Below are 12977 nucleotides of genomic sequence, written 5' to 3'. Positions count from 1 at the left end.
ACCGGGGCGAGGGCCTTACAGGATTGTCAGAGGATACAGTCATAGGAGGATAGATATTTTACATTCTTCCTCCGATGTCCAATAACCTGAAATCCGCTAAAGACGAGTCGTGAATGATAATCGGTGATAGGACACTGACGCTACCGATCGGAGGGGACCAGGTCTAGGACACTGACGCTACCGATCGGAGGGGACCAGGTCTAGGACACTGACGCTACCGATCGGAGGGGACCAGGTCTAGGACACTGACGCAACCGATCGGAGGGGACCAGGTCTAGGACACTGATGCAACCGATCGGAGGGGACCAGGTCTAGGACACTGACGCAACCGATCGGAGGGGACCAGGTCTAGGTCACTGACGCTACCGATCGGAGGGGACCAGGTCTAGGTCACTGACGCTACCGATCGGAGGGGACCAGGTCTAGGTCACTGACGCTACCGATCGGAGGGGACCAGGTCTAGGACACTGACGCTACCGATCGGAGGGGACCAGGTCTAGGTCACTGACGCTACCGATCGGAGGGGACCAGGTCTAGGACACTGACGCTACCGATCGGAGGGGACCAGGTCTAGGACACCGACGCTACCGATCGGAGGGGACCAGGTTTAGGACACTGACGCTACCGATCGGAGGGGACCAGGTCTAGGACACTGACGCTACCGATCGGAGGGGACCAGGTCTAGGACACTGACGCTACCGATCGGAGGGGACCAGGTCTAGGACACTGACGCTACCGATCGGAGGGGACCAGGTCTAGGACACTGACGCAACCGATCGGAGGGGACCAGGTCTAGGTCACTGACGCTACCGATCGGAGGGGACCAGGTCTAGGACACTGACGCTACCGATCGGAGGGGACCAGGTCTAGGACACTGACGCTACCGATCGGAGGGGACCAGGTCTAGGACACTGACGCTACCGATCGGAGGGGACCAGGTCTAGGACACTGACGCAACCGATCGGAGGGGACCAGGTCTAGGTCACTGACGCTACCGATCGGAGGGGACCAGGTCTAGGACACTGACGCAACCGATCGGAGGGGACCAGGTCTAGGTCACTGACGCTACCGATCGGAGGGGACCAGGTCTACATGGAGTCCATCACATCTGTGTAGGAACAATCACAAGGATATTAGATTTGGCCAATTATCCACTTAAGAAAAAAAAAATATCTTACTATCTTGAAAATAAAAATCTATTTGTAAATCATCCCCCTCCTATCAATAGGCAGAAATGTAACAATGCAAGAAAAGCCATGCACGGTATACAATAATAAATCGTATCTAATGGTCCACCAGAACAGGACGACACTGCACAATAATTACACTGCAACCTATCTGGTCCATGTAACCGTCATACTACATCCACCGCCACGGCTTATAATGTGCCGTACCCAGAATCCTTTGTGGCTATATTATACTGGGGCTACAGTAATGTGCTGCAGTGACCGATCCGTACAGCACATACAAGCTGGGGGGGCTCCATCACCGGGGCGAAACATTCAGGGAAAGGTCAATAGAAACACACATACACAATAATAAATATATAAAGTATGTATATATATTTTTTTCTTTTGATATATATATATATATATACACACACACACACACACACTACACTATATATATATTTTATACATACACACACATATATACATATAATATATACACATACACTCCTGACAAAACCAACACCACATCACTGATGATCCACCATTAACCATATAAATGCCCACCAACAGGCCCCGCCGGCCACATAAAATACACCCGTTTGTAATAAGTCTCGGAGGCCTATCGCAATGTATGAAAACCCATCATCTACACCAGGACAACACAGATACCGGACACATTTCACCACGGTGCCAAAAAAATAAAACCGCACAGGATTTCTCTCGCCTCTCGGTCACTGATGCGGAACATCTTAGGAAGCCATAGTGCCAATCATCCCATTGATTGACAGCGGGGTTAGAGAGGTTCTGCAGAGGGTGCACACACATGGCTGCAGACAATCCTGACAAGAAGCCGCATCCAGTGTGTACGAGCACTTACTGTAGCCGAGGTGAGGCTGGTGTCTGCCAGGGTCAGGTGGTGGGGCTCCCATCTCCTCAGGAATTTGGAGGTGAGGATCTTGCTCAGGAAGGTCCTGGGGTGCCTGATCACACAGACCTGGATGTCGCCCTCCTGCAGCAGCTTGTACCTCATCCCGCTGAGGTGCAGCATGGCCCTCCTGCAGGGCACAGCCCCCAGCCTGCCCCCCTCCGGAGCAGACATCTCCCCCCCCAGCAGGGGCTTGCTCTCCTCTATCTGTCTGTGATCGCTCTCCCCACAGGAGCTGTCAGTACAATCCATAGCAGATTCAGCTCTGTCTCCTACAGAAAAAATGCAACAGAAAATCCAAGAAGCCAGGAAGGAAACTGCAACAAAAAAGAAAGTCCCCGGATTCCAGAGCTCACAGGGTCCTGAGCATTGCCAGTGGCTGCTACTTGATTAAATCCATTACTTTATCCACAAGGATTGTGGGGGGGAAGCAGCCAGAAGCCCCCGGGATGGCGGCCGGGCTCGGGGTGCAGCATGTATCTGTGTGATGGGGCTGAGCGGTGTGTGCCACAGAATAGCAAGCACCAGAAGATTGCAGCAGCGCCTCCGCGGGGATTGGCCGAGCCAGGGTCATGTGACTGCCCGATGACGTCAATGGCAGAGGCAAGCAGCAGATCAGGATGCACATTGTGTGTGTGTGACTGTGTGCGTGCTGCAGGGGAGGAGGAGGAGAGGGGGAGACAGGGCTCAGCCAGGCCTCCATCCGTACAGCACCTGAGGGCTCCAGGGCCATGGCAAGGCACGGGCACAGGTATACAGTGTGCACAGTACATATATATATATATATATATACACACGTGTGTGTGCTGCAGGGGAGGAGGAGGAGAGGGAGAGCTGGGGACAGGGCACAGGTATACAGTGTGCACAGCTACATATATATATATACATGTGTGTGTGCTGCAGGGGAGGAGGAGGAGAGGGGGAGCTGGGGACAGGGCACAGCCAGGCCTCCATCTGTACAGCACCTGAGGGCTCCAGGGCCATGGCAAGGCACGGGCACAGGTATACAGTGTGCACAGTACATATATATATATATATATACACGTGTGTGCTGCAGGGGAGGAGGAGGAGAGGGGGAGCTGGGGACAGGGCACAGCCAGGCCTCCATCTGTGCAGCACCTGAGGGCTCCAGGGCCATGGCAAGGCACGGGCACAGGTATACAGTGTGCACAGTACATATATATATATACACGTGTGTGCTGCAGGGGAGGAGGAGGAGAGGGGGAGACAGGGCACAGCCAGGCCTCCATCCGTACAGCACCTGAGTGCTCCAGGGCCATGGCAAGGCACGGGCACAGGTATACAGTGTGCACAGTACATATATATATATATATATACACGTGTGTGCTGCAGGGGAGGAGGAGGAGAGGGGGAGCTGGGGACAGGGCACAGCCAGGCCTCCATCTGTACAGCACCTGAGGGCTCCAGGGCCATGGCAAGGCACGGGCACAGGTATACAGTGTGCACAGCTACATATATATATATATACACGTGTGTGTGCTGCAGGGGAGGAGGAGGAGGAGAGGGGGAGACAGGGCACAGCCAGGCCTCCATCCGTACAGCACCTGAGGGCTCCAGGGCCATGGCAAGGCACGGGCACAGGTATACAGTGTGCACAGTACATATATATATATACATATATATACATGTGTGTGTGCTGCAGGGGAGGAGGAGGAGGAGAGGGGGAGCTGGGGACAGGGCACAGCCAGGCCTCCATCCGTACAGCACCTGAGGGCTCCAGGGCCATGGCCAGGCACGGGCACAGGTATACAGTGTGCACAGTACATATATATATATATATACATATATATACATGTGTGTGTGCTGCAGGGGAGGAGGAGGAGGAGAGGGGGAGCTGGGGACAGGGCACAGCCAGGCCTCCATCCGTACAGCACCTGAGGGCTCCAGGGCCATGGCAAGGCACGGGCACAGGTATACAGTGTGCACAGTACATATATATATATATACACGTGTGTGCTGCAGGGGAGGAGGGGGAGAGGGGGAGCCGGGGACAGGGCACAGCCAGGCCTCCATCTGTGCAGCACCTGAGGGCTCCAGGGCCATGGCAAGGCACGGGCACAGGTATACAGTGTGCACAGTACATATATATATATACACGTGTGTGCTGCAGGGGAGGAGGAGGAGAGGGGGAGACAGGGCACAGCCAGGCCTCCATCCGTACAGCACCTGAGTGCTCCAGGGCCATGGCAAGGCACGGGCACAGGTATACAGTGTGCACAGTACATATATATATATACATATATATATACATGTGTGTGTGCTGCAGGGGAGGAGGGGGAGGAGAGGGGGAGCTGGGGACAGGGCACAGCCAGGCCTCCATCCGTACAGCACCTGAGGGCTCCAGGGCCATGGCCAGGCACGGGCACAGGTATACAGTGTGCACAGTACATATATATATATACATATATATACATGTGTGTGTGCTGCAGGGGAGGAGGAGGAGGAGAGGGGGAGCTGGGGACAGGGCACAGCCAGGCCTCCATCCGTACAGCACCTGAGGGCTCCAGGGCCATGGCAAGGCACGGGCACAGGTATACAGTGTGCACAGTACATATATATATATACATATATATACATGTGTGTGTGCTGCAGGGGAGGAGGAGGAGGAGAGGGGGAGCTGGGGACAGGGCACAGCCAGGCCTCCATCCGTACAGCACCTGAGGGCTCCAGGGCCATGGCAAGGCACGGGCACAGGTATACAGTGTGCACAGTACATATATATATATACACGTGTGTGCTGCAGGGGAGGAGGGGGAGAGGGGGAGCCGGGGACAGGGCACAGCCAGGCCTCCATCTGTGCAGCACCTGAGGGCTCCAGGGCCATGGCAAGGCACGGGCACAGGTATACAGTGTGCACAGCTACATATATATATATATACACGTGTGTGTGCTGCTGGGGAGGAGGAGGAGAGGGGGAGCTGGGGACAGGGCACAGCCAGGCCTCCATCTGTACAGCACCTGAGGGCTCCAGGGCCATGGCAAGGCACGGGCACAGGTATACAGTGTGCACAGTACATATATATATATACATATATATACATGTGTGTGTGCTGCAGGGGAGGAGGAGGAGGAGAGGGGGAGCTGGGGACAGGGCACAGCCAGGCCTCCATCCGTACAGCACCTGAGGGCTCCAGGGCCATGGCCAGGCACGGGCACAGGTATACAGTGTGCACAGTACATATATATATATATACATATATATACATGTGTGTGTGCTGCAGGGGAGGAGGAGGAGGAGAGGGGGAGCTGGGGACAGGGCACAGCCAGGCCTCCATCTGTGCAGCACCTGAGGGCTCCAGGGCCATGGCAAGGCACGGGCACAGGTATACAGTGTGCACAGCTACATATATATATATATACACACGTGTGTGTGCTGCTGAGGAGGAGAGGGGGAGCCGGGGACAGGGCACAGCCAGGCCTCCATCTGTGCAGCACCTGAGGGCTCCAGGGCCATGGCAAGGCACGGGCACAGGTATACAGTGTGCACAGTGCATATATATATATATATATATATATATATATATATATATATATATACATGTGTGTGTGCTGCAGGGGAGGAGGAGGAGAGGGGGAGCTGGGGACAGGGCACAGCCAGGCCTCCATCTGTGCAGCACCTGAGGGCTCCAGGGCCATGGCAGGGCACGGGCACAGGTATACAGTGTGCACAGCTACATATATATATATATACACGTGTGTGCTGCAGGGGAGGAGGGGGAGAGGGGGAGCTGGGGACAGGGCACAGCCAGGCCTCCATCTGTACAGCACCTGAGGGCTCCAGGGACATGGCAGGGCACGGGCACAGGTATACAGTGTGCACAGCTACATATATATATATACACGTGTATGTGCTGCAGGGGAGGAGGAGGAGGAGAGGGGGAGCTGGGGACAGGGCACAGCCAGGCCTCCATCTGTACAGCACCTGAGGGCTCCAGGGCCATGGCAAGGCACGGGCACAGGTATACAGTGTGCACAGCTACATATATATATATATATACACGTGTATGTGCTGCAGGGGAGGAGGAGGAGGAGAGGGGGAGCTGGGGACAGGGCACAGCCAGGCCTCAATCTGTGCAGCACCTGAGTGCTCCAGGGGCAAGGCACGGGTATACAGTGTGCACAGCTACATATATATACAGTGGGGAAAAAAAGTATTTAGTCAGTCAGCAATAGTGCAAGTTCCACCACTTAAAAAGATGAGAGGTGTCTGTAATTTACATCATAGGTAGACCTCAACTATGGGAGACAAACTGAGAAAAAAAAAATCCAGAAAATCACATTGTCTGTTTTTTTTCATTTTATTTGCATATTATGGTGGAAAATAAGTATTTGGTCAGAAACAAGCAATCAAGATTTCTGGCTCTCACAGACCTGTAACTTCTTCTTTAATAGTCTCCTCTTTCCTCCACTCATTACCTGTAGTAATGGCACCTGTTTAAACTTGTTATCAGTATAAAAAGACACCTGTGCACACCCTCAAACAGTCTGACTCCAAACTCCACTATGGTGAAGACCAAAGAGCTGTCAAAGGACACCAGAAACAAAATTGTAGCCCTGCACCAGGCTGGGAAGACTGAATCTGCAATAGCCAACCAGCTTGGAGTGAAGAAATCAACTGTGGGAGCAATAATTAGAAAATGGAAGACATACAAGACCACTGATAATCTCCCTCGATCTGGTGCTCCACGCAAAATCCCACCCCGTGGGGTCAGAATGATCACAAGAACGGTGAGCAAAAATCCCAGAACCACGCGGGGGGACCTAGTGAATGAACTGCAGAGAGCTGGGACCAATGTAACAAGGCCTACCATAAGTAACACACTACGCCACCATGCACTCAGATCCTGCAGTGCCAGACGTATCCCACTGCTTAAGCCTGTACATGTCCGGGCCCGTCTGAAGTTTGCTAGAGAGCATTTGGATGATCCAGAGGAGTTTTGGGAGAATGTCCTATGGTCTGATGAAACCAAACTGGAACTATTTGGTAGAAACACAATTTGTCGTGTTTGGAGGAAAAAGAATACTGAGTTGCATCCATCAAACACCATACCTACTGTAAAGCATGGTGGTGGAAACATCATGCTTTGGGGCTGTTTCTCTGCAAAGGGGCCAGGACGACTGATCCGGGTACATGAAAGAATGAATGGGGCCATGTATCGTGAGATTTTGAGTGCAAACCTCCTTCCATCAGCAAGGGCATTGAAGATGAAATGTGGCTGGGTCTTTCAACATGACAATGATCCAAAGCACACCGCCAGGGCAACGAAGGAGTGGCTTCGTAAGAAGCATTTCAAGGTCCTGGAGTGGCCTAGCCAGTCTCCAGATCTCAACCCTATAGAAAACCTTTGGAGGGAGTTGAAAGTCCGTGTTGCCAAGCGAAAAGCCAAAAACATCACTGCTCTAGAGGAGATCTGCATGGAGGAATGGGCCAACATACCAACAACAGTGTGTGGCAACCTTGTGAAGACTTACAGAAAACGTTTGACCTCTGTCATTGCCAACAAAGGATATATCACAAAGTATTGAGATGAAATTTTGTTTCTGACCAAATACTTATTTTCCACCATAATATGCAAATAAAATGAAAAAAAAACAGACAATGTGATTTTCTGGATTTTTTTTTCTCAGTTTGTCTCCCATAGTTGAGGTCTACCTATGATGTAAATTACAGACGCCTCTCATCTTTTTAAGTGGTGGAACTTGCACTATTGCTGACTGACTAAATACTTTTTTTCCCCACTGTATATATACATGTGTGTGTGCTGCAGGGGAGGAGGAGGAGAGGGGGAGCTGGGGACAGGGCACAGCCAGGCCTCCATCTGTGCAGCACCTGAGTGCTCCAGGGCCATGGCAAGGCACGGGCACAGGTATACAGTGTGCACAGCTACATATATATATATATATATACATGTGTGTGTGCTGCAGGGGAGGAGGGGGAGCCGGGGACAGGGCACAGCCAGGCCTCCATCTGTGCAGCACCTGAGGGCTCCAGGGCCATGGCAAGGCACGGGCACAGGTATACAGTGTGCACAGCTACATATATATATATACACGTGTGTGTGCTGCAGGGGAGGAGGAGAGGGGGAGCTGGGGACAGGGCACAGCCAGGCCTCCATCTATACAGCACCTGAGGGCTCCAGGGCCATGGCAAGGCACGGGCACAGGTATACAGTGTGCACAGCTACATATATATATATATATATATACCTACACATGTGTGTGTGCTGCAGGGGAGGAGGAGGAGAGGGAGAGCTGGGGACAGGGCACAGCCAGGCCTCCATCTGTGCAGCACCTGAGGGCTCCAGGGCCATGGCCAGGCACGGGCACAGATATACAGTGTGCACAGCTACATATATACAGTGGGGCAAAAAAGTATTTAGTCAGCAATAGTGCAAGTTCCACCACTTAAAAAGATGAGAGGCGTCTGTAATTTACATCATAGGTAGACCTCAACTATGGGAGACAAACTGAGAAAAAAAAAATCCAGAAAATCACATTGTCTGGTTTTTTTCATTTTATTTGCATATTATGGTGGAAAATAAGTATTTGGTCAGAAACAAAATTTCATCTCAATACTTTGTGATATATCCTTTGTTGGCAATAACAGAGGTCAAACGTTTTCTGTAAGTCTTCACAAGGTGGCCACACACTGTTGTTGGTATGTTGGCCCATTCCTCCATGCAGATCTCCTCTAGAGCAGTGATGTTTTTGGCTTTTCGCTTGGCAACACGGACTTTCAACTCCCTCCAAAGGTTTTCTATAGGGTTGAGATCTGGAGACTGGCTAGGCCACTCCAGGACCTTGAAATGCTTCTTACGAAGCCACTCCTTCGTTGCCCTGGCGGTGTGCTTTGGATCATTGTCATGTTGAAAGACCCAGCCACGTTTCATCATCAATGCCCTTGCTGATGGAAGGAGGTTTGCACTCAAAATCTCACGATACATGGCCCCATTCATTCTTTCATGTACCCGGATCAGTCGTCCTGGCCCCTTTGCAGAGAAACAGCCCCAAAGCATGATGTTTCCACCATCATGCTTTACAGTAGGTATGGTGTTTGATGGATGCAACTCAGTATTCTTTTTCCTCCAAACACGACAAGCTGTGTTTCTACCAAACAGTTCCAGTTTGGTTTCATCAGACCATAGGACATTATCCCAAAACTCCTCTGGATCAATCCAAATGCTCTCTAGCAAACTTCAGACGGGCCCGGACATGTACAGGCTTAAGCAGTGGGACACATCTGGCACTGCAGGATCTGAGTCCATGGTGGCGTAGTGTGTTACTTATGGTAGGCCTTGTTACATTGGTCCCAGCTCTCTGCAGTTCATTCACTAGGTCCCCCCGCGTGGTTCTGGGATTTTTGCTCACCGTTCTTGTGATCATTCTGACCCCACGGGGTGGGATTTTGCGTGGAGCACCAGATCGAGGGAGATTATCAGTGGTCTTGTATGTCTTCCATTTTCTAATTATTGCTCCCACAGTTGATTTCTTCACTCCAAGCTGGTTGGCTATTGCAGATTCAGTCTTCCCAGCCTGGTGCAGGGCTACAATTTTGTTTCTGGTGTCCTTTGACAGCTCTTTGGTCTTCACCATAGTGGAGTTTGGAGTCAGACTGTTTGAGGGTGTGCACAGGTGTCTTTTTATACTGATAACAAGTTTAAACAGGTGCCATTACTACAGGTAATGAGTGGAGGAAAGAGGAGACTCTTAAAGAAGAAGTTACAGATCTGTGAGAGCCAGAAATCTCGATTGCTTGTTTCTGACCAAATACTTATTTTCCACCATAATATGCAAATAAAATGAAAAAAAAACAGACAATGTGATTTTCTGGATTTTTTTTTCTCAGTTTGTCTCCCATAGTTGAGGTCTACCTATGATGTAAATTACAGACGCCTCTCATCTTTTTAAGTGGTGGAACTTGCACTATTGCTGACTGACTAAATACTTTTTTGCCCCACTGTATATATATACATGTGTGTGTGCTGCAGGGGAGGAGGAGGAGAGGGGGAGCTGGGGACAGGGCACAGCCAGGCCTCCATCTATACAGCACCTGAGGGCTCCAGGGCCATGGCAAGGCACGGGCACAGGTATACAGTGTGCACAGCTACATATATATATATACACGTGTGTGCTGCAGGGGAGGAGGGGGAGCTGGGGACAGGGCACAGCCAGGCCTCCATCTGTGCAGCACCTGAGGGCTCCAGGGACATGGCAGGGCACGGGCACAGGTATACAGTGTGCACAGTACATATATATATATATATATATATATATATATATACACGTGTGTGTGCTGCAGGGGAGGAGGAGGAGAGGGGGAGCTGGGGACAGGGCACAGCCAGGCCTCCATCTGTGCAGCACCTGAGGGCTCCAGGGCCATGGCCAGGCACGGGCACAGGTATACAGTGTGCACAGTACATATATATACACACATGTGTGTGTGCTGCAGGGGAGGAGGAGGAGAGGGGGAGCCGGGGACAGGGCACAGCCAGGCCTCCATCTGTACAGCACCTGAGGGCTCCAGGGCCATGGCAGGGCACGGGCACAGGTATACAGTGTGCACAGCTACATATATATACATATATATATACATGTGTGTGTGCTGCAGGGGAGGAGGAGGAGAGGGAGCTGGGGACAGGGCACAGCCAGGCCTCCATCTGTACAGCACCTGAGGGCTCCAGGGCCATGGCAAGGCACGGGCACATGTATACAGTGTGCACAGTACATATATATATATACATGTGTGTGTGCTGCAGGGGAGGAGGAGGAGAGGGGGAGCCGGGGACAGGGCACAGCCAGGCCTCCATCTGTGCAGCACCTGAGGGCTCCAGGGCCATGGCCAGGCACGGGTATACAGTGTGCACAGCTACATATATATATATATACACGTGTGTGTGCTGCAGGGGAGGAGGAGGAGAGGGGGAGCTGGGGACAGGGCACAGCCAGGCCTCCATCTGTGCAGCACCTGAGGGCTCCAGGGCCATGGCAAGGCACGGGCACAGGTATACAGTGTGCACAGTACATATATATATATATATATATATACACATGTGTGTGTGCTGCAGGGGAGGAGGAGGAGAGGGAGAGCCGGGGACAGGGCACAGCCAGACCTCCATCTGTGCAGCACCTGAGGGCTCCAGGGCCATGGTAGGGCACGGGCACAGGTATACAGTGTGCACAGTACACATATATATATATATTTATATATACATGTGTGTGTGCTGCAGGGGAGGAGGAGGAGAGGGGGAGCTGGGGACAGGGCACAGCCAGGCCTCCATCTGTACAGCACCTGAGGGCTCCAGGGCCATGGCAAGGCACGGGCACAGGTATACAGTGTGCACAGTGCATATATATGTGTGCATTCCATAGCCATCATGCAATACTATGACTCCTAGGGATTGCAGCTCTTCTCCTTTAGCAGCATGTAGTAGCAGACTTCCAGTAGAAATGCATTAGCAGCCCCTCCCCGCCCATCATTCCCAGTAAGCGGGCCCCTCATAAGGCGACGTGAACGAATCTGCTCCAAAATCCTTCTCAAAAAGCCATCCGAAAACTCTTCCTATTCATTCCTATAGTAAGCCCACTTTGTTGTCCGTAGGAGGACTTCTTCAGCGTCCCCCCCCCCCCAGAAGTGGTTCCCACCCTCCTATCATTCCCACTAATCACCCCCATAAGGCTATGTGAGTTTTTTTTTTTTTTGGGGGGGGGGGGGGGGGAGAACAAATCTGCTCCAAAATCCTTCTAAAAAAAAACAAAAAAAAAAAACAAATCCGAAAACTCTTCCTATTCATTCCTATAGGAAGTCCACTTTGTTGTCCATAGGAGGTTTTTTTTTAGCGCTTTTTTATTTTTGTTCCCCCTGGAATAGGTTTAAAAAAAAACGCCGGATAGGAGAAAAAAAACAGCGCCTGTCACTTGTCTGATGGAATTCAGTCAATGTTCAATAGTAAAGCTGCAAAAAAAAACCTCTCCAGGGTTTTTTTTTTCGGATTCGGACTCGGGTCATAGTTTCGGATTGATGTTTGTCTATGGGGCCGTGCTCATGTCCGAGGCAAAAGATCGCAACAGACACAAGTTTCTTCCATCACTTTCCCATTCGTGTCTGTGGGTCCTTCGAGAACATTGGGCTGCACTCGGATGACATCTGAGTGCAGTCTGATTTTTACGGACTGCCAGAATGGAGAAGATGGAGCAAACGTATCTTTTTTTTTTTTGTAATCCTCCATATCGAAGAAAAAAAAATTATCCTTCTCTGATCAAACTGGGATTAGCATAATCAGACCTTTTTCCGTTTATGGGGAACATATGGTCGTCTGCAGCTGACCTTAAAAAAGCCGTCCTCCTCCTCCAGTCACCATATTATACAGCACTGTGCACTTACAATTGCTCATTTTGCCTTCTACCCAGTAATTCTTTTTCATTAGAGCTATGACGTCACGTGATTAATAAGTGACTCCTTCTAAGCTCTATGTAGAAACAGGAGGCCAATTTTCCCTGCATGAGTCATCACTGTAAAAGTCCCTGGCAGGGGGGAGGAAGGAAGCAGCTGGGGAAGGGGGGGGATGATAAATGCAGGGACAAGAGACTTCCTGTTTCTACACAGAGCAGAGAAGAATTACTGGGTAGAAAGGCAAAATGAGCAATTGTAAGTACACAGTGCTGTATAATATAAGGGTTATCTACCTTGGGTTGGTGTCTGCGCCTTGATATTGACATTATGTACTAATCCACTTCCATTATTGAGAAACGTGACATATCAAAAAGAGAGAAAAATCACAGAATCAAGAAAATACAATTAAAAAAAAAGTGCAAAAAATCTGCAACATCAAAACCTCAGCAAATACTCATGGTGGGAATGT

At 50.9% G+C, this 12977-nt stretch overlaps 1 protein-coding gene across 4 annotated transcripts in view; it reads right to left on the bottom strand.

The window, feature by feature from the left end:
• Window positions 1–2644, bottom strand: part of CMIP (c-Maf inducing protein) — a 139146-nt gene extending 136502 nt beyond the window's left edge. For 2 of the 4 annotated variants that reach the window (XM_073582523.1, XM_073582525.1), the window contains exon 1: window positions 2050–2641. In XM_073582523.1, coding sequence (XP_073438624.1) covers window positions 2050–2349 — 300 coding nt within the window. In that variant the 5' untranslated portion in view covers window positions 2350–2641. Of the gene's footprint in view, window positions 1–2049 lie in introns of all 4 variants that reach the window. The other 2 variants (XM_073582518.1, XM_073582527.1) reach the window with 2 other exon arrangements.
• Window positions 2645–12977: the final 10333 nt, after the last annotated feature.

The sequence above is a fragment of the Dendrobates tinctorius genome, unplaced genomic scaffold, assembly GCF_039654945.1.
Source record: "Dendrobates tinctorius isolate UK_male_01 unplaced genomic scaffold, ASM3965494v1 ptg000009l, whole genome shotgun sequence".
Lineage (NCBI taxonomy): Eukaryota > Metazoa > Chordata > Amphibia > Anura > Dendrobatidae > Dendrobates > Dendrobates tinctorius.
This window is presented reverse-complemented; position numbering and strand designations above follow the sequence as displayed.